General features: G+C 38.3%; 1 protein-coding gene across 1 annotated transcript in view; it reads left to right on the top strand.

Annotated features, from left to right (window-relative positions):
* XPO4 (exportin 4) overlaps positions 1-20802 on the top strand; it is a gene marked incomplete at its 5' end in the record, with an annotated part of 78066 nt that extends 57264 nt beyond the window's left edge. Inside the window, 14 exons of the mRNA XM_082335944.1 lie at positions 730-906; positions 3121-3263; positions 3380-3525; positions 4825-5002; positions 6744-6903; positions 8576-8745; positions 9720-9894; positions 11024-11317; positions 11962-12142; positions 13686-13804; positions 14739-14869; positions 15646-15763; positions 16696-16788; positions 20393-20802. Of these exons, the coding sequence (XP_082192070.1) occupies positions 730-906; positions 3121-3263; positions 3380-3525; positions 4825-5002; positions 6744-6903; positions 8576-8745; positions 9720-9894; positions 11024-11317; positions 11962-12142; positions 13686-13804; positions 14739-14869; positions 15646-15763; positions 16696-16788; positions 20393-20590 (2283 nt within the window). The 3' untranslated portion in view covers positions 20591-20802. The remainder of the gene's footprint in view (positions 1-729; positions 907-3120; positions 3264-3379; positions 3526-4824; positions 5003-6743; positions 6904-8575; positions 8746-9719; positions 9895-11023; positions 11318-11961; positions 12143-13685; positions 13805-14738; positions 14870-15645; positions 15764-16695; positions 16789-20392) is intronic.
* Between the last annotated feature and the right edge of the window lie 1169 nt (positions 20803-21971).

The following is a 21971-nucleotide window of genomic DNA, read 5'->3' as shown; positions in this document are numbered from 1 at the left end:
ATGTTATTTCCTTTTGCAGCTTAAGTACCATGTAGAAACACATACGAATAACTGAAAACATGAAGCAGCAGTTAAAATGCAGTAAGCAATTAGAGGTGCAGGCTTATTCTGTGGCTTTCTGCTTTTGTTTTGGTTGCTTATAGAATGAGAAGTCTTATCATCAAAACTGGCTACCTGTAGCAGGGTTTCTTGAACACATGCAATCTTACAATGATCTCCTCTGGAACAGAGAATTGTCATCTTTTCTTTCTCTTCATTTCAACAGTAGTGGAATACATGTAAATCTATATGCACATGTTCTATATTTGTCTATTTAATTAAAAAGAAATGGCTCAATTCTTTGTTGTTACTAATAAGAGCTGAGATGCTTGACATCTTTGGAGTAAAAGTTCAGTAGCTCCTGTATTTAGGTAATTATGCATTAAAGGCAATTTAAGACGGTTTTGGTTTTAAACATCAGATGAAGAGAAATAACTAAACACTCCGGCAGTTTTTGAAGCCTAGCAAGCATGAAAGCTGCACTGACCTTTTCGATGCGTTGCTTCAGTTCATTCTGATAGTTTCTTGGCTATCCTTAGGCGGGTTTTGTGACTGGTTTGTTTTTGTTTCTTTTTTTTTTTAAAATTGTTTCAAGATTAGAACATCAGTTAAATAATAATGAGTATAAGTATGTTCCTCTGGTTTAGTTTAGGAATAAGATTTTTGTTTTCTTTCTTTCATCTCTTACAGCTTGACAAAGATGACATGGTGTATATGGAAGCATACGATAAGTTGCTGGAATCTTGGCTTACTTTGGTACAAGATGACAAACATTTCCATAAAGGTTTCTTTACCCAACATGCTGTTCAGGTCTTTAATTCCTACATTCAGTGCCATCTAGCTGCTCCTGATGGTACAAGGAATTTGGTAAGCCCTTATTCTAGTAGTTCTTGATGATGATATATAGTAACTAGCCCATGTCTTTTGGTGTGTACTACATTATGTAGCTCAAGGGAGCTAGTATAGAATTACTATTCGTGACTTTGGAAATGAAAAATTTGCTGAATTTGTTACTCGGTCATTTTCCAGTCTGTTTCTCTCATTCTGAAGAAGAAATAAAGGAATACAAAGTGGGAAATTACTTTAAAAAAAATAGAAAAAAGTAAATGTGTTACTCAAATCAATGTACCTCTTACTCTTTTTTCCACAGATGCAATGACATAACTTTTGACCATCCTTCTCTGGACTAGGGTCCTAGTTAAAATCCCCAATGAAATTGGAAGCCTTTTATGCGGTTGTTACCTCCCCTACATTATCTTCAAAGTATACTTTTGAAGTATAATTGACATGCATAAATATCTGAAAAAATGTAGAATGGCTATGCTCAGACTAGAAGAAACTTGCAATATTATATGGTTCTTTTAGATAAAATGGCACATGAATTCCCAATTGAATTTTGAGGTGACTGTTGTAGAGAAAACCTAAAAGTACCTCAAGTATCTCTTGAACCATTGAGAAAGAAAGCAGATTAGTCTCTTTGCCAGGAGTCTGGATCTTACTAAAATAGATTCTCATACAGAAAGTTGGACGTAGATGTTGGATGAATTAATTATTGCATAGATTCAATTCAATAACTGTATAAAATCTCTCTTTAATTTGATGCTGTGCAAAGATCTCTGAGATACCTCATTCTGAAAAGCACCATATAAAACTTAATTCTGCTATCTCAATATGTAACAGATGGTAATAACAGTGCCAAAACAGAGAGAAATATTTCACAAGGGAACTTTGAATTCATATCAGGCGGTCTTGACATAACTTGTATACACAGGTTAATTCATGTCATTCTGTGAGATAAGTCATTTATCCCATGGGTAACCTTTTAAAAGCCACAGCTGGCATTTCAGAATGCTTCTTGTTCGATATCAAAGCAGTAACAGGAACTTGTAGTCTCTGCTTTGAGAGCAGAGGCTTCACTCTTCAGTAAACAGCTGCAACTTTGAAGTTGCCAAAAGAGGATGATTTGCTGGGTTACATAAAGAAAAGATGGGTTAAAAGCACTTCGGATAAGGAGCTGTGTGTGGATTCAGTTTTCCAGAGCCTTTATAGAAACAAAGCAGAGTGATAGCTTTCTCTGTCACTTGTATTTTACTTTTTTAGCTGTGTAAATTTTATGATTCTTTAAGAGATTTTTTTAAAAATGTTTTAACATCGATACTTAGTTTCTACATGTAATGGTTCATCTCTTCAAGGAATTAGGTCTCATTGTTATTTAAGTAGTTTTATAATGCAGCCAAGATAAGCTTTGAGAAATCGGAGTGCAACTTCTGCATCAGCAAGAAATAAAACTGAGGAGATGATGATGATGATGATTGCTATCAGTCTTCTGTTTCCCTGAGGTTATAGCATTTACTTTTTAAAGCTTTTTCCCCTCGACAATGGGTTATGGAAAATCTTTAATGAAAGAGATGATTTTCATTTCATCATGAAAAATACTACCTATTCTGTGATTTATGGAAGATCTCAGACAACTGAGAACACTATCTTTGACTAATGAACAGGGGAATCCATGGAAGTTCCAATGGTTAAAATGGTTCTTGGTCTGCTATATATGTGATTTGAAATGCAAATGTACTTCAGCAATCTTCTGACCACTGGGTTTGCAGACCACCTCTGTGAGCCAGAGTCACTCAGTACCTTATATTGCACTTCTAGCAGTGGATGCTCAACAGAGCTGATTTACATACCCTGTGGTTTGAAGAAGCTGTTTTGCTATTGTCCAGCCTGTGCTTATCCTATTAATAACAAGTATCAATTTTCACAACTCTTACCCTTGACTCTTCACAAACAGTGAATCTTTTGACTTGAGAACACTATTGGAAACGGTAGCAAATATACAATTAACTGAATGTGGCATTTTGCTAATAAGTTTGTGAAATGCTGATTTCAAAACAATATGAAGCCATGTTTACTCCTCTGTTTAACTCTTCTCGGTCTAATTTAGTACAAGAAGTCTGTTGTTCATCCATGCAAAACACCTTGAAAGAAAAAGTCAAAATCATGTAGAAAATTGTGGTGATGATAAAATTTAACAAGTATAACGCTAACTGGTTGCTACTAATTTTTTTGAAATAACCAAAGACTGCCAATGGTGTGGCCTCTCGGGAAGAAGAAGAAATAAGTGAACTGCAGGAAGATGACAGAGACCAGTTCTGTGACCAGCTGGCCAGCGTAGGCATGCTGGGGAGAATTGCTGCAGAACACTGTATACCTCTTCTTACAAGGTATAAAAATAAATAGTCATGAATGAAAACCAAGAAAGCCATCAAATATTAAAAGCCTGACTTTGCTGAAACAATTTTAACACAGTGAAGTTCATTTTATTGTTATTTGTCCACAGTTTATTAGAAGACCGAGTGACAAGGCTCCATGGTCAGTTGCAAAGACATCAGCAGCAGTTACTTGCCTCACCAGCATCAGGCTCAATTGACAATAAAGTGCTTGATGACCTGTATGAGGATATTCATTGGCTTATTTTAGTCACAGGTTAGTGAACAGTTGTAAACAGTAATTATTCTGGGATTCTTATTGCAGCTGGAACGCTCCAGGAAAAAAAATAAAATCTCTGTTTATCAACTACTCTTAACTGACTATACATTTTATCCCTTATGATGCTTTCATCTTACATACACTACTCGCAAAGTCTTTGGTTTACTTTCATCTGCCTTGAGTAACATGAACATTATCTTTAAAAGACTGTTGAAATCTTTACATGAGGTATGTCGTTTGGAAATTCCCGCAACTAATTTTGTTATAGATTTTTTGAGATGTGTTATCAGTCAACCTATTCAAGAAATTAGTCCGTTCATGAAATCAGTTGTATTGTCTGGGGGCACATGACTTTATAAGGGAATCAGGATAACAGTATTACTCAGTGGTGGCAAAGAATCAAGTAAGTTCCAGAATCTCTCAGTGCTGATGATCCTGGCATTTTGTTATGTTTCGGGGAACATGAATTTAGAACCTTTTAGGTTTTGATTTTTAGATGGAACTATCTTTCATCTGTTTGCAAAAGAATAACAACAACCAAGACAGCGTCTGTACTTTGTTAGGAGAAATGTATACTTTATGAAATATTTTGTGAATATTTTTTGAACATCTGATGTTTTAGTCGCGCTCCGATGTTGACATGAATGTGTTCATAATATTTTCATATCACTGTGGGATGGAGTTTGTATTTGTAGGTCACAGATGGTTATGAGATCAGACGTTGAAAACTATGACTAAAGCTGGAATTAATATTAATTATCTGGACACGAGAGTATTGTATAAAAATCCATGCTTCACCAGATCTGCAGTTGCTATGCAAGGAAAACTTTATTATAGCACATGTGCTTGGTGTCTGAAAGCTTCTGACAGATTAGAAATGTTAGCAGAACTGAAGTCCCAAATGAGGTGGACTTGGTGGGGAACCTGTAAAATCAAGGTGCTTTTTATCACATAACAGAAGGAGAAAGAAGTGACAACAAAACGTTGCTCCCACCCGCCCCAGTTGAATTGACTGTAGTACTTTTACATGAAACAAAGCTTATCTCTCTTTTTTTTATTTGCTTTTTAATTTGGTGGTTTCTTTTCCAGTCTTGGTTTCTTTAGGTTCTTCTCTACTAAATGGCTTTAAGGATTCTAAAGTTAACTTATACGTATTTAAACAGTGTTAGTCAGGGTTTGTACAAACATTTGATTCTGGTGTGATGCGTGCAGTTAAGCCAATGGATTCTCTAATCAAAAAGCCGTAAGTTAACCTAGGGTAGAAAGTTGTGATCACTCTTTCTTTTTTAATGTAAGGCTACCTCTTGGCTAATGATACTCAGGGAGAGACTCCGCTAATACCTCCAGAAGTAATGGAATATTCCATTAAACATTCAGCTGAGGTTGACATCAATACAACACTTCAGATTCTGGGATCTCCAGGAGAAAAGGCCTCTTCCATCCCAGGGTACAACAGAACTGATTCTGTAATTAGGTAAGGATGCGTCTCGTGCTATTAAGTATGTTAAATGCCTTTTCAGAGGGGAAAAAAAGTGAGAATGTGAGTGGACTTCTGTGAACTTGAAAAGTAAACAAGCAATATGTAAACACTGAACACTGGAAAAGAAATGTCTCTTAACTAGTATTAAAGTAAGAGCAAATAATTTATGAGAATGATTTTATAACAGACATATTAAAGCAATGGTGTAAAAGAGATTAAGAAAATACAGAAAAGATGACATGATATTTTTTTTAGGGTAGAGAAAGGCAGGGTAAATACAGATAGTATTTCAAGTTGAGGTGATCCAGGGGAGGACTGAAAAAAAATGAGAGTAAGGCATCAAAACAGATAAAACTGAGTCAAGATGGGAAGGCTGAAATGACTAGATTGCTGACCTAATAGTCTTAACAGAGGACATGAGCCAAAGTCTTTGGAATAAACAGAAATGTTTTTATATCTCTACTGAAAACTCATCTTTGATCTATTTCTTACAGAAAGTCCTTAAAATGACTTAAATTACTAAAAAGTTGGTACATCAAAATCTTTAGATAATATACTACAAGGTCTATAATTCATTCAGCACAGGTACACCTTAAGCAAACGCTTCCCAGAGCATCAGTGAGCTTGTCTACTTTGAACACGAGTTACTGCCCCAACTTGGCAGTAGCAGCTCAGTTGGTCCTCGGTGCGGGAGGAGTTGTTGTCACTTACGTACACGTACCACTATTAGCCTATAAAAGAAGCAGGAGGGGATTTCCATTCTCTTTTTGCAAGAAGGCTGATGCCCACAAAGGACTCCTCAATTTGAATTCCCACACTTCAGAAGATTGCATTCCACTTCTAGTTGACGTGGAAGATTCTTCACCCACAATTAGTTGTTTTGTGTACTTAATGTTTTCTTCTTCTGGAAGAGGCTAGAAAAATGAGTCTTCATTGGCAATGATTTGCCTAATGTTTAGAAGTTTGAATACTGCTCACTGATACTATTGGCAGCTTCAAGAAGTGGCCAACAAAGAGGATTTCTTCATGCAGTGTCTTAGTGGTGATGGGAATAAAATCAGATCTAAATAAGCAGAGATTTGAGGCTCTCTGCAATAGCTCTGGAACGCCTTCAAGAAATAGACCACTGTCAACTTCTAAATTCCTTGTGCACTATCACATTCTTACCAAATTTAATTGATGCACTACAAAAGCTACTATTTAGTGTAGTTTTATGGACTGATTGTATTAATGCAATCACCTGGTGATCTGCTATTTCAGACTGTTTCTCTGCAGTAATAAAAAAGAGAGAAATAACCGATCATTTCTGTATTTGCTCTTTAGTATGCACCACACTGCAAAAGCTGCACACTAAGCTTGATGATGCAAGGAAGGGAGAATCAGTTTTTCAAAAAAGCTTTTCAAAGCACTCCAAGTAGTCCATTTGTCTTCATTCCCTTGATGGCAGAATGCTTGCGAGGATTCTTTGTTGCAGTAATTTTGATGTCAAAGATTATCACCCTATCTTTTAATGCATATTCTGACTTTTTGGAGGATATTTGCCAGTCTATCCTCTCTCTCTCTCTCTCCTTGCATTTAAAGAAACAATAAATTCAGGTGCTTTTTACTTCATTAGAGAAGAGCTACTTTGTGTTATCCCGTTCCTTCTGTCATACTTAATGAAAAATGTGTTCGGTAGTAGTGTTGCTTCTCCAAAAACCACTCTCAGCATCCTCATTGTATTTTAAATCTGCAGGTTGTTATCTGCTATTTTAAGAGTGTCAGAAGTAGAATCTAGAGCAATAAGAGCAAATCTCACGCACCTCCTGAGCCCCCAGATGGGCAAAGATATTGTATGGTTCCTCAAGCGCTGGGCAAAGACTTACCTCCTAGTAGATGAAAAGCTGTATGATCAGGTAAGGATATAACTTTTATGAAATAATTGGTGAGTATTAGCAATAATATTATCCTGTGAATGCAGATGTTGGTGTAGCTATTTTAAAGTGCAATGATAAAGCATTTTTAATGTTAAATGGGTTGTGGTTTATTTTGGAATTTGTTTAAAAGTCAATGTTTTCTTCAGGTTTTTAATTAGAAATACAAGTTGTTAAAGGACCCTTCTTGCACATTTTGGTGCAAATGTGATTTTTTTTTTTTTTTTTTTTTTTTTTTTTTGGTGGCCATTGCCATAGCAGAATAGCACAGCGTGTTCTCAAGCTGCATAGTGGGTGAAACTCACTGACAATTTTATAAGCTGCTTCTCACTCTCCATCAGATCTTACAGTTCATCTCTAATACAGTGGTTGCCCTTGATGGATGATTTAGTGAGTAACCTGGTCATGATTCTGACTTAGATATTTAACACAATCACAAGGTAGTATACATTAGCTAATGTCATGCTACTTTCTCTCCTCTCCCCATTCTCATATGTTCTCATTGTATATATCATGATTTCAGTGGTGCATTCTTTGCAAAGGGCAACTTCTTATCTTGTTTGGACAGCACTAATCACGATTAGACCTTGATCCTGATTTTGCTTATAGAACTAACTGCAATCCAGCTAGCTGACAGAGGCCACTCATCCTGAGGAGGTCCTATTGGCTCTAACTTTTGTGAAGGAAGCGTCCTCCTCTTCCCCTTTATTTCCACTACTGAAGCAACTAAGAATACTAACGCTTCAGGAGGCCCCTCCTTAACAAAAATAGGTATACCAAAGACTTGTAAATACTTGGAATGATGTTATTCAGCTTGTAGTTACAGCAGAGAGAAGAATTCGTAAAGGTACTAGTTGGGGAGGAATTGGAGAGCATGCAAGAAGGAGATCCACATGAGAAACAATGTGAAGATACAAAATAGCGTATCTAGGAAATGGGCATGTTTAGTTTGTGTTGACATGTGAGAGTGATTGAAACCTCTATTTAAGCCCTATGCTCAGTCACATATATATTATGAGTTTTAAAGTTAGAAATGTTAGTGGTGTGCTGACAGGAAGCCCCTGCACTATTATTACAAAATCCTTGGATTTCACTCTTGAGAAACTTTTTTTAAAGATAGGAGAACAGGCCATTTCAAGGAAGCATATTTTAATGTGCCAGGACCAGAATGCGACATCTTTCCTGAAAGATATATAGATTGAAGGAAGAATCTGCAGAAAGCAGATGCAGAAAAATTGCAATGAAAATAAGTTTTTACAAGAGTCAATCTAGATCAACAGCTAGGTTTATTTGTAATAATTTTTATCACTGAATTTTGAGGAATCTCATCGTAAATTCATGGAAACACTTTGGGGATCTTTTAATTTTTAAAGCTTTTGAACTTTCATTGGCATTAAAAGCTAGACATACTCAAACCTGGTTTTGTAATGAGGTTGGAACTTTTCTTTGTTTTAGGTGTTGTGGTTAAAATTGCAAGATAAATTTGGCAAAGACTTTCCTATTATGGGTATTCTTTGCCTTTGTCTGTGTAACATTTGTGTATTTTAAGTAGGGAAGAAGTGACAGCCTGAAAAGAATTTGCTGACAATGATTACCATACACTTTGGGGTTCTGGCTTCTGTAAAACTCACTCATTTTAATGCTTTTCTTATAGATAAGTCTGCCATTTAGTACAGCATTTGGTGCTGATACAGAGGGTTCCCAGTGGATTGTGGGTTACCTTTTAGAAAAAGTGATCAGTAACCTGGCAGTGTGGAGTTCAGAGCAGGACCTTGCAAATGATACTGTACAACTGCTAGTAACATTAGTGGAAAGGAGAGAGCGGTAAGTTGCTATACCTATGGAAGTCAAAAAATTTCTTTTGCTTCCTTTAAATTTTTTTGGCCAAAGTAATCCAGATATAGGGCACTTCATATTCATGTCTCTGTAAGTCAAATTACTTTAGTAACATACTTTAAGTGGGAAAAATTTGTCTGACAAAGTGAGGAGTGAGACCTAGGTTTGACAAAACATAATCTGATTTTTCTTATTGTTTAGAAGTGCACTCTCCTTCCCCTACCTTTGTGCCTCACTCTTAAAACAGAGAGAAAGGAAAACTCTCCTGGTCTCCACTCTTATTGCAAGGATTTTTGTGTTGTTGTTTATTTTTGTTGAATAAGTTCTTCTGGATTTAGAGTTCAGATACTGGCTAAGTCAGTATAAAATGTGTTTTGTAAACATATAAAAATTTTTTTAAAAATCCAGGATTTGGCGGATTCGGACAAATTTCAAAGTTTTCTTTGGTATTGCAAACTGTGAAGCAGGAAATTCTTGAATGTTTTACTTTTGTGAACTGACGTGCAATTATACATGCAATTATGCATTCACAGTCTGCTGAAAGACTGTTCTGAAGTCTGAGGAGTTAAACACTTAAGGAATTTTCTTTTTTAAAAAAAATTAAAAGCGACAGGAGCTAGTTTTGGAATAAACTGCTTATTTTATCATGACATAATGAGACTAAGCTTTTAATCCATGCAATATGTCCATTAACTCTGTGTGTGTACGTGTGTAAAACTAAAGCACTTCCCCGCTTTTCTCCCATATGAATTGAGCTATTTTCAGAGTATATACTTTAGAAATCTTCGGGGTGAGGCATTAATAAGATGAAAGTCACAAGGCGATTTAGCCTTAGAATAAAGGAATTAAAATTTAAAAAAAAAAAAAAAAATCTTCTGACAACTGCTAGCAACCTGATGCGCTCTGTTCATACAATTTTGTGAAGTCTTTTCTTTAATTAAACTGTTTTTCCCCTCTTCTAGGGCAAACTTAGTTATTCAGTGTGAAAACTGGTGGAATTTAGCTAAACAATTTGCAAGGCGAAGCCCTCCTCTTCACTATTTGTCCAGTTCTGTGCAGAGAACACTAATGAAAGCTTTAGTTTTAGGAGGTTTTGCTCATATGGATACGGAAACAAAGCAACAATACTGGACAGAGGTAAGCTATTTTTATGCTTCTGTCACCTTCATTTTAGCAAGTAGTACAAAAAACTTAGTTTAGGGAATTTTATGGTGACACAAAATCAACTCGTACAGAATCTTTTGATTTTGAATATGTAATATTGATAATTTTTTAAATGATTCTGTATTTGAAGGTCAACAGTTGTACAGCACCAGGAGCTGCCAAAAATTATGTCTAAAACATCACAACCTAAACAGAAACAACTAAGCATTACCTGGAGGATTCATGAAACAGCCAGTACAGCAGTACACTTGAAAGAGACTATTATAAAAAGTTAAGAATTTCCCTTGGAACTGTGTCATTTCTTCCTTTTAATTTAATTTGGTGGTGTTACGAATTATTCAGTTGTTCACGTAATGATAATGACAGTAAGTAAAAAGCTAATGTGGAACATAATTAAGAGCCTTGACCAGCTTTTTGTGCCCTGGCTCCATTAAAGCTCCGATATTTAATACCAGGAAGATTGGTGCTAGAAAGTAGCTGAAAAGTGATCAGTGGGCACCGCATGAGTTTGTAAAGCATTGGCCTTCTGAAAGAAACTTGCTTTTATTAGCAAAGCTATGAAATTAGTGATTGAAGGTAAGACTATAATGCACTGGAAGTGATTGGAAAAAGCATTTAACTATTTTTATGGAAGTTTCTAAATTGGTTCCAAACACAGCTGATTACAAAAGAGGTTGCACTATTGAGAATCATAATAAGACAAAGATAATTGTGAACATGAATCTTAATTAATGCTTTCACTGATGAACTGTAACAATTTTTTCCCCTAATACTGAATTTGGAAGAGAATGAAATACTGCGAGCCAGAGGAAGTCATCGTCATTTGTTTAAAGACTACAAAATAACAAAAAAATATTTACGGTGGTGCTCATTTTGAAACCAGCCTGCAGGTGGTGATGGATAATGAGAATCACTAATCCCTACCACTTCAGCTTATGTTAATGTGACAGATAATAACATAACTGAGCCATTGGAAACAGGAAGCGATTGATTCTTGTACTGCCATGCCAAAAGCAACTCATGAGCTTGCTAAATTACTTACACCTCACATCTTACGTGATAGTATGCTTGTATTAATGTGACTTTTCTAAAAAATTTTAAGGTTCTTCAGCCACTTCAGCAGCGATTCTTGAATGTGATAAACCAAGAAAACTTTCAGCAGATCTGTCAGGAGGAGGAAGTGAAACAGGAGATCACTGCTACATTAGAAGCACTCTGTGGCATTGCTGAGGCTACCCAGATTGATAACGTAGCAATTCTCTTCAATTTCCTAATGGACTTCCTTAATAATTGCATTGGATTAATGGAAGTATACAAAAACACACCAGAGACTGTTAATCTCATAATAGAAGTCTTTGTTGAAGTTGCACATAAACAAATTTGCTATCTTGGAGAGGTAAATACAACCAAAAGGGGAAGGAGGGGAAGAGCGTGTGTGTGTGTGTATGTGCGTGTACGTGTGTGTACAGTACTATCCCTGAAACAAAATAAAGGATAGTGATTTTTAGATTCTATAGAGAAAGAAACTCTATATGGTCACACCTGTTAGAGGAATTCCTTTGTTTAAAAACATACACTTGCAAAGACTAAAAGCAGGATCGAAAGTGTTCTTATACCAATAAACTTAACCATAATTCATCACTAATCTAACTTGATGCATGGGTGGCAAAAGAGTGCAGACCATGTTGAATACTTTTTTTTAACCATATCAGACTTCTCTGAAGGCTTTTCGAGGAGAATTGCAGTGCTGTCCCAAGCCACTCTTAACAACAACAACAAAAAAAAAGATAAGATGGAGGAATTGATAAAAGTAATGTTCTGCTGTTTCAACAGTTAGCACATCAGTATATGGCTGTAAGTGTTCTTATTGTTTAAAGTGGCTGTTCCCTTGATGGTTTTGTGTGCAGTTGTTACAAAAAGTGGTTATATAACTGAAATTAAAATCTTGAGGTATCATCAACCAAGTAGCACCATCTTAAAACAAAGTGTGTCACTTTTAGCGTGTGGAAGTTTTTCTTATTATCTAACATTGTTTTATAGGCCAAAGCCATGAACTTGTATGAGGCCTGCCTAACGCTGCTCCAGGTGTATTCCAAGAATAATCTAGGTCGACAACGGATAGATGTTACAGCAGAAGAAGACCAGTACCAAGATCTCCTCCTTATTATGGAGCTTCTCACTAACCTTCTATCAAAAGAATTCATAGATTTCAGTGATACAGGTATGAAGGAATTGGTAACTGCTGAACCACAGCTTGTGTTCTAAACTGTAAAAACCATTGTGGGGCATGTGTTCAATTCAGGTAAAGTGAAAACTGAAGTTTAGACTTGATTAGATCAGGATATGGAAATTACTATTTAATGTGCCAGTAGCAAAGGAAGGACTTTTCACAGTGTTCTAGCATCTGAAATTATTATTGCTCTCATAAAATAAATAGGGCATGTATGAAACAGCTTGAAATCTAAATGTTGCAAGTCTGAACGTGTAGTAGCAGCAGTTTTCTAACAAAAAAATCCATAGAGAAGTCAGAATAGTACATTACCGCAAGAGGGCAGATGGATTATCATCCTAGTACAAGATCCAACTTTTGTGAAATGCTGAGCTCATTAAAATTCCATCACGTTTGAGGGTTTTCTGTATTCCTCATTCACAGAACATGCTTTATGGTATGTGGGTGTAGTTAAGGGTTCTGTTTTTGTATCCCAGCCTGTTACTTTCTTCCGAATATTTGCCACTTAAAATTGCAGTAGTCATGAATATGATCTGCCAGTTCTAGCTTAGTTGTGCTGCGCTGCTTTTGAATAAGTTGAAACACATTTGCATGATTCAGATCTCACCATGTCCTATACAGTTTGCACAGAAAACTTGCTCAGTAACAAACTGAATCTGCCTAGGTTGTTTTGATGGTGTTCGTTGCTCTTCTGAGGTACATCTTGAAAGAGAGAACCTTGTACTCCAAAATTCAGTGCATCAGTCTAGTTTTTTTGTCGTGCATGCACAACACAAATGCAGAACCAGATTTAGACTTTGTCCATTGAATAGACAACTCAGTGCCATGTAGCATGTTCTCTTTGAGGTTAGACATTGGAAGTTAGTTGCATGGAAAACACTGTAAAATACTTACCGTGAAACTAAAGAATGTGAATACTACCTAAATGTAATAACCAGAGATCAAATGTATTGAAAGTTGTCTGCATACTGTTGCTGACTCAATGCAGGAAATGTAAAAGTAAGGTCACTGCCAGTTGATGGGAAAGGTGGGTCTTGCCTGTAACTGGAGAAAGCTCGGCAGCGTCTAAACTACAGAATTTGCTGCATTAACTCTCCCCGTTTTTTTCATCCTTGTATTTACAAAATATATATAAACATAGGTAAATATATAATATACATATAAAGTATAAAAAAGCAGTAATATTTTGCTCGCTGTCTGTTTATGTGTGCAGGCATGAAGCAGCTATCACTAGAAACAAATGCCATGTTCTGTAATGGAAGGGAGCCCTCATAGTATCTGAAGTGTTCTGTTTTAGCATGCCATCTGGGACACGTGGTTATGAAATGCTTAGTCCTAATGAATATAAATATAGAGTGATGTGGCAGCCTCCACTCACTACGTTTCTATTTTAATACAGTGCCTCGTGTTTTTGTTTGGGGAGAGGGGAATAGTCCTATTTTTAAAAATGTCTTCATTATAAATAAATGGGACTCTTCCTTCAATATGTTTAATCCTCATTTTATACAAAACATTTTTTGTCTTTTTTTTACAGATGAAGTATTTAGAGGACATGAGCCTGGGCAAGCTACAAATAGATCTGTATCAGCAGCAGATGTTGTCTTATATGGGGTTAATCTAGTTCTGCCTCTAATGTCCCAGGATCTGCTGAAGGTAAGTATATTTTTACATGTAGTTGCTAGAATATGAAAGCTTTATAGTAATGAATTCCCAGAATTCATTCCTATATGCATTCCACCTCCATAACTTGAGTTTTCTAGGCTTTCAAAAATGCAAATAACTGTTCCGTAGTTCTACATACTGTTTGAAAAGAAATATTGTAAGCCGAGAAAATGGATGTTTGAGGGGCCTAAACAAAACTTTTTTCTTCTAAAAGTGAGTCCGTGCATGTCAACAATTAGCCAAACCTGAAACGTGGCTTGTGGAATCCTTTTTCTGATAGTGTCAGAAATGTGATAGGGAGTATAAACAGTGATATTAGTAAAAAAAAAAAAAAATCTGGGAGCACGTAGTACCTTTAATTATTTTCACAATACAGCTGGCTTTCGTACCATAGACGTCAGCAGCTTGTCAGTAGAACAGTAAGATACGAAACAACGGACTGGCACTATTTCATTGGGTTGCACTGTGTTAACGTTTTACTTTGAATCAGGGGAACACTTCTGAAGTGTATCTCAGTGGTCCCCTCTGAACATGTTTTCTCATGTGGTAGCGCTCGCTGAGCAGGAGAGCTACATCCATTTTAGATGAAACTGAGTCAAAGGATGTACCCTAGGAGCCCCTCTGTTGTGACCAAGGCTTTTACCCCACAGGCCTAGACTTGCTCATGCCTGAAGTAAAACTCCTTGAATTTGTAAAGAGCAGACACCAGATTCCCACCATCAACTGCTTAACTTTAGCAATCTTTTTTATTGTACCACAGTGTTTGCTAATAAAGTTGTAGCCATTCTAATGACTCTGAAGTTGTCTACTAAAATTGTCTTTTCTTCTTCAGTGGAAAGCATCAGTCCTGTCTCTTTGTACAGATGGAAATTATGTCAGAATAGTTACGATTGATTCTAAAATTACCGTGTTTTTCTTTTGACAGTTTCCATCCCTGTGTAACCAATATTACAAATTAATCACTTTCATCTGTGAGATATTCCCTGAGAAAATTCCACAACTTCCAGAGGACCTCTTTAAGAGCCTAATGTACTCACTGGAGTTAGGGATGTCATCGTATCCTTTTTAGAGCTTGGAAGTGTTTAAAAATCTGAGTTGCTTTTATAAGGACCTGTTAAAAATCTGATTTTATTTTTCTTTGCATTTTTTCCTTTTCTGTCAATCTCTGTATCTATAATTATATATTGGTAATCAACTCTTACTCTCTGCTCTCTGGTGATTGGGAGTTTCACTGTAGTGGCTATTGAGATTCTAGTATTAGCTGAATTTCCTCCAACTCGTGTTGCTTGAATGCAGCCTTTAAGTGGTTTAGCATGTAAGTTTTTTCTGGCAGCCATTCCTGCCTCCTCCATTACTTCACTTCAGAGTGTGTAACTTCATAAGCCTTCAGCTGGTATCCCAAAGCCATTCCTGAATTAGTTTCTCAGCTGGTAATACAAAACACTGCTGCTGTTCTACTGGGCTGGCTCCAGAGCATTTCCTGTCAGGGTGCCAATGGGCTCTCCCTCTCATAATGGGAGTACCATTTTCACTAATCTGTGGCACGTGTCAGAAACAGATGAGCTTGACCATAAGGGACTCTTTCTGAAAATGTTATGTCAGAGGGTTATGTTACCTTAGGGCGTGTAGCTAATACAAGAAGGCAACAAAGTTGGAATTCTTTTTTCCCCTTTTTCTTTTTTTTCTTAATTTAATTTTTTAATTAACAGTTTTATAGTAAAAAGAAATCTTGGAACATACAAGCATTTAAAATATTTTCTAGTGACACCACTGGGAAGTTTTACCACAATTTAATTGAAATCTGACTTTGATTCTTTAACACCCATTACCAGAATGAGTTCGGAGGTTTGCCAGCTCTGTCTGGAGGCTGTAACACCATTAGCAGAACAGTGTGCAAAAGCACAAGAAACAGATTCAACCCTTTTTCTAGCAACAAGGCACTTTCTTAAGGTAAGGCATCTGCGTTTCGTGTTCCTTTGGTTTTTTGCATACAGGTAGCATCACGAGGCCAAACAGTGATCATATCCGACTGGGTTAATCGTGATCACACATATAGTAAGAAACAGCCTGTTACCTAAAAAACTGGCAGTTTAAGAAGAAAGAGAGCATGAAGGACTGGAGTGCAAAGGAGGATGGAGGCATAGAGGAAGGAAATTACTTATTGCCAATCAACAAAACACCTGAGCCACTCAGAACACAATTTATATTTATCCATGCTCTGCACGTGAGCTCTAGAATGAACCTGATTGAAAAATTTCACATTTACTGTGAAAGCTGTGAAATAGAAAGCTTCCAGAATTGTGTGAACTGGAGGCTGGGTAGAGTACTAAAACAAGAGAGAGGGGGGGGAAAAAAAGCGTATTTGGGAACTAGAAAGAAAATGCTGTCATTTATTCAATGTATCCAGTGAATTATGCGTTTTCTTAATCCGGTATCATATTTAGTACTTTCCTTTTAGGGCCATCTACTCTATCTCATCGAATTTTGGAGTGACCTGGTAGCAACCAGGTTCCTGCTAACTGGGAACAAAGTAATTGGGGAACTTGTGTCTTCTGATTTTGTAAAGACTTCAGTTTTCCTTGAGACATCTTTTCTTACCAAACTGGCATTCAAACTTCTGGGGATTGCTCACTAAAAGCATACAGCAGCCAAGCTGAGAGAATGAGAAACAAGACTTGACTTCTAAAAGAACTAGGCTTTCCAATTACTGATACCTAAATTTAAAAAAAAAAAAAGGCAACAAAACAAACAACAAACTTGGATGTTTGTAAATGCATGTTCATTATTATTATCAGAAGTGAAGATGAGATTCAGCAGCAAATGTTGGTGAAGTAGAAAGTTAAGTTTACACTTCCATAACTACTTCTGTTTTGTGATTTCAGATGGTCTTTGATATGCTGGTACTTCAGAAGCACAATACAGAAATGACAACTGCAGCAGGTGAAGCATTCTACACATTAGTGTGCTTGCATCAGGTATGTCATTTAGACACTTAAACCCTGAAAACCAGTCATTTGTTAAAGGAGAGTGGTTAGTTACTGTGCATCTGGCAAATCATAGAATTGTTCAGGTTGGAAGGGACCCTCAGGAGGTCTGTAGTCCAACCTCTTGCTCAAAGCAGGGGTCAACACTGAATTCAGATCAAGTTGCTCAGGACTTTTTCTAACTGTCTTGAAAACCTCCAAGATGGATATTCCAAAGCCTCTCTGAGCAGCCTGTTGAATGCTTTATTATCCTTACAATTCATGTGCTTTCAGCACCTGCCAGACAGTCTTGGTGGCCCACCACTGGACTCCTTCAAGTTCATCAATATCCTTCTTGTGTTAAGGAGTCCAAAATTGGATGCAGTATTCCACATCTAATCTAATGAGTGCTGCATGAAGACAAATAATAAATAAAGCTGCTAGTGTTTATTGCTGACAAGGCACACTGCTGACTTGCTTAGTCTGCTGTCCACCAGGACCTTCAGGTCCTTCTGTTCAGCAGAACGGCTCCCCAGCCTGTCAGTTCCCAGTCTGTATAGTTGCAGGGAGTTGGTCTGTTTTGGCTGCACGACTTTGCATTTCTCCTTGTTAGATTTCATGAGGTTCCTGTCAGTTCATTCCTCCAGCCTGACTAGGTGTCTCTGAATGTCAGTCCTGCCCTTGAATGCGCTGGCTGTGCTCCCCCAGTTTGGTTTCATCCACAGACTCGAGGAGACTGCATTTCAGGTCCTGCTCCTTAGGTCACTGACTAAAATATTTAACAGGACAAGGCCCACATGAGAGCTCTCAGTGCCACTTGTATCCAGCTTCCAGGTGGAATATGAGCCATTAACCACAGTTCTTTAGAGGCTGATGATAGAGGTGTGTTTTCACCCATGTAGTAGTCCACCCATCTACACAATAAAATCCCAGCTTGCACAAGGATGCTGTGCAAGGCTGCTAAAGGCTTACTAACATCAGGCATCCACTGCTCTCCCCTCATCCACAGATGTAGTCATTTCATCACAGAAGACAGTCAGGTTGGTAAAGCATGATTTACTCTTGGTAAATCCATGCTGGCTGTTCTCAATCCCTTTCTCTTTCACCTACCCAGAGATAGCTTCCAGGATTACTTGCTTCATGATTTTCTTAGTCATTCAAAGATGACAGAGAGCAACCTTGTAATGATATAAGCCAGCTTTCTGAACCCTTGGATGGATTCTGTCAGGTCTCATGAGCCTGTATGCATCAAGATTTCTCAAGAGATCCCGGGTTGATCCTCTTTACTACTGGTAGTTCCTCTCCTCCTTGAACCCTGTTTCTAGTCATAAAAGTCTGGGAAAACCTGTCAGTGAAGACCAAGGCAAAGAAAGCATTGAGTATTTCAGCCTTATCTTTTGTCTGTTACCACTAAATCACCTGCTCCATTCAGCGGCAGGACCCACATTTTCCCTGTTCCTTCTTTTACGGTTAATGTACTGGTAGAAGCTGCTCTTGTTGTCCTTGATGTCTTGCCAAACTCCGCTTTAGCTGAACTTTGCTTTTCTGTCATTGTTCTTGTCCAGACAATGTTTCTGTTTTCCTCCTTTGTAGCTGTCCCTGCTTTCTGTCTCCTGCATGTGTCCTCCTTGCACTGGAGTTCAGTCATGAACTCTGCTTAGCTGGGTCGGTGTTCTGATGTGTTTATTTTGTTTTCCTCAGTATCTGGACAGGGCATTCTTGTGTTTGGAAGAGGTTGTCCTTAAAGACCTGTCAGCTCTCCTGAGCCCCTTTTGTCTTCAGAGCTCCCTCTCACAGGGTCCCACCCACCAGCCTCCTGAATAAGCTGAAATCTGCTCTTGTGGTGTCCAGGGACTGTACTCACCTGCCCTCTTTCCTTGCTCTCCTAAGGATCCTGAACTCCACTATTTCATGATCGCTTTAGCCAAGGCTGCTATTTATTGCCACATCCCTGACCAGCTCTTCCTAGCTGTCAGTAGCAGATGCAAAGTCACCCCTGGGTGGCTCATCTGGCATTTGAGCAAATGTCAGGGAGATAATATCTCGTAAGTCTGATATGGAAACTTCCTCCAGTTGCTTGAAGATGACATGGTCCACTACTCATCCTGTTTTCATGATTTGTAACAAGCTCCCACCATGATGTCATCTTTACCGCCCCTCCTCTGATTGTGACCCATAAGATTGTTGTCCAGCCCATAGAAAAGCATCCTTAATTTGAGCTGCCCTTTCACATAAATGGCAATCTTCTGTCTTCTTCTTCCCCAAAGAGCTCCAAAGAGCTGTCCATTGGAGCACTCCAGTCATACTACCTGTCCCACCACATCTCCGTGCCTGCAGTGATGTTGCAGCTCTGCATCTGCACAGGGAGCTCTAGCTCTCCCTGTTTGTTTCCAAAGCTGAATGCACTTCTGCACAGACATTTGAGGTTGGCCTCCTTTCAACCTGTTTCATCTTTCCTGATGAGCACTCTTAAACCCATCACACTTCCTTGCGTTCTTACCACTCTTGGTTTCTGTCTCTTCACTTACCTACAAGCTGTTACCACCATCCCCCAACACGCCCTTTAAAGCCCTTCCTGCAGGCTGGCAAGCCTTTGGCAAAGATGTTCCTAAGCCACTTCGTCATATGGATCCTCTCTCTTGTTAGCAGCCCTCATCCCTCAAAGAGGGACTCATGATCATGTAAGACAAAACGACCCTGTGACACCAGCCACAGGTGGCAACTTCATGTTGTATCTACCCCCACCCAAGCCCTTCACCAGTAGAATTGAGGGGACTGCCATTCTGGCTCCTGTGTCCTTCAGCCTTGCTCCCAGAGCTCAGTAGTCACTGTGGACTTGCTCCAGGTGCCCCTTGGCAGTGTCATTGGTGGCTGTGTGGCTGAACAAGCAGTGACAGACTGAGGGCCGAGGATGATCCTCAGCAGTCTGTCCACAGTAGCAGCCCAGATCCTGTCCCCCAGCAGAGTTTTTAGGTGTCCATCTCAGCCCCTGCTGCACAAGCTTCCATAGTCTCTGCTAAGTCCTCTCCGGGAGCTGCGCTGCTGCGCACCAGGTAGCCAGGTGTTCCCCACAGCGGCTGAGCCAGGTGCCCGTTACAGTCAGTCTGCTGCTTTTCTCAAAACTCTCATCGGTTCTTTCGCTGGCCTTTTAGTCATGTTTAACATGTTTCTTTGTCTCCTGTTTCTGTCCAAGTAAGCGTAAGTGGGAAACTTAGAAAGGAATCTAAGCTCTCTGTCCCAGGGAAGGGAATCTAGAGTAGGGAAAACCTGTGGGAGGAGACGGTTGGTACAGCACACCAAATGTGGGGCAGGCCTGAAGAAAGAGAAGTGCCATTTGCAGGACAAAGCCTATGCTAAGTAAGAGGCAGCAGGCACTTTGAAGGGTGTGCCTTAAAGTTTTCTTTTTACTCTGCACTGCAAAGCACTGTACCTAGCTCTAAAGGCTTCTTTAGCCTTACTGAAAAACCTGGTCTGATCGAAGGGCTTTATCTGGCGGAGAGGTACTGATAGTTTTCTGTCACAGCCTTGATTCTGGATTTTGTCCTGATGAGAGAAGTTGTATATATTGTATCTTTTTTTTTTTTTAAAGTTAATAAGATTCTTGTTTATTTAACAGGCTGAATATTCAGAGCTAGTTGAAACATTGCTATCAACTCAACAAGATCCAGTAATTTACCAGCGGTTAGCAGATGCCTTCAACAAGCTTACTGCAAGCAGCACTCCTCCTACACTGGACCGTAAGCAGAAGATGGCCTTCTTAAAGAGTTTAGAAGAATTTATGGCAAATGTTGGTGGACTTCTCTGTGTAAAATAAACAACAAAACTCTATGCCTAATTTAGACCCTTTCTGCAAAATGCACTGAGAAATGCTGAATGCTGACTAAATCTTGTACCTGTCTCTGGGTTCTTTGCAGCCATCTCAGATTCTAGAGAGCCTGAAAGTATGAACATGACACAGTGGAATAGGAGAGGTCAACTTTGAATCAGCTTCTGCTATTACGTGTTAGCTGCAATCTGTCATACTTGTGTGTGGGAGAGAATGAAGAGAAAATTTGAATTTAATTTTTTTCCATATATGTGCAAACAGATATGGGCACAATGAAAAATAAATTCAGTGCCTTCCCCCCCACTGGTTTAAAATATGAATGGTCAGATAAACATACAGATTTCTTTTCTACCCGAAATCATGTTAGAGTGCGATGCAGATACATACAAAGCTCTAAACAGTTTAGCTGATTTTAAGCTTTATTTTTCCTCTCTTATTAAAGTTTGAGTTTGTGTTCCAATGGGGAAGAAAAACCAAATGGTATTTTAACTCATGTTTAGGTCTGGTTTTCTACATCAATCTGACATTGCATGTTTAATGCAATGCAGGTTTTTATATTATGTTCTGCTGCCTAAAGTTCAGAAGAAAAAAGGTGTATATTTTTGTTCCCCTAAAATGGACTTTAGGAACTGTAGCCATTTCATTGCCTTAATTTAAAAGAAGAAAAAAAAAAAAGCTCATATACTTTAGATAAGAAATTTAAGGCAAGATTTGCCTCTTCAGAGTTGGTTTAGGATGTTGGCATTAAGCTGCTGTGTACCTGTTGCAGCCCTTCATGTTGATGTGTCATCTTGGAATGAGTGTCTAATGCAAGGTTCATGTGTAGTTTTACTTTCAGTATCTGTTCGGATTCGTACCGGGGTTGCAGGCAAACGCAATGTATTTCTACACTGAACTGTTTGCTTAAGCAATAACTCAAAAGGTATAAATTACTGGCAAACTTTTTAAAGTTGGGGCATTAGCTAAAACAATTATGCTAGAACAAGGGTGTCAAACCCTTTTATGCAAGGGCAGTATTTGTTTGACTTGAGAAAGGTAATTGGGATGTGTAGTGCTGTGGGGGATTTTTGGTTTTGCTGAATCTAGCTCCACTTCTGCAGAGCCCTCCCAGCTGCTCTGCTCTTGCTCGTTTTTTTTTTATATCAGGACTTTAGCTATTACGACAGCAGAATATAGTGCCCTGAGGATAGCGGACCAACAAGGGAGAGCAGCACATGAGTACAAAAGCAAGGCCTGCTTTGTCTCCAGTCATGAGCCAGAGAAAACTGAAGCAAACACAAATGCTGCATGTCTAGTATATTTTGTGGAAATACATGGAGGCGGAAGTGGGCCCTTTTGTTTAAGACCTCTGCTAGATTATGGTGTTGAA

Source organism: Platalea leucorodia (assembly GCF_965183815.1).
Source record: "Platalea leucorodia genome assembly, chromosome: 2".
Taxonomy (NCBI): Eukaryota; Metazoa; Chordata; class Aves; order Pelecaniformes; family Threskiornithidae; genus Platalea; species Platalea leucorodia.
The sequence above is the reverse complement of the archived record's forward strand: the minus strand, read 5'-3'. Positions and strand labels throughout refer to the sequence as shown.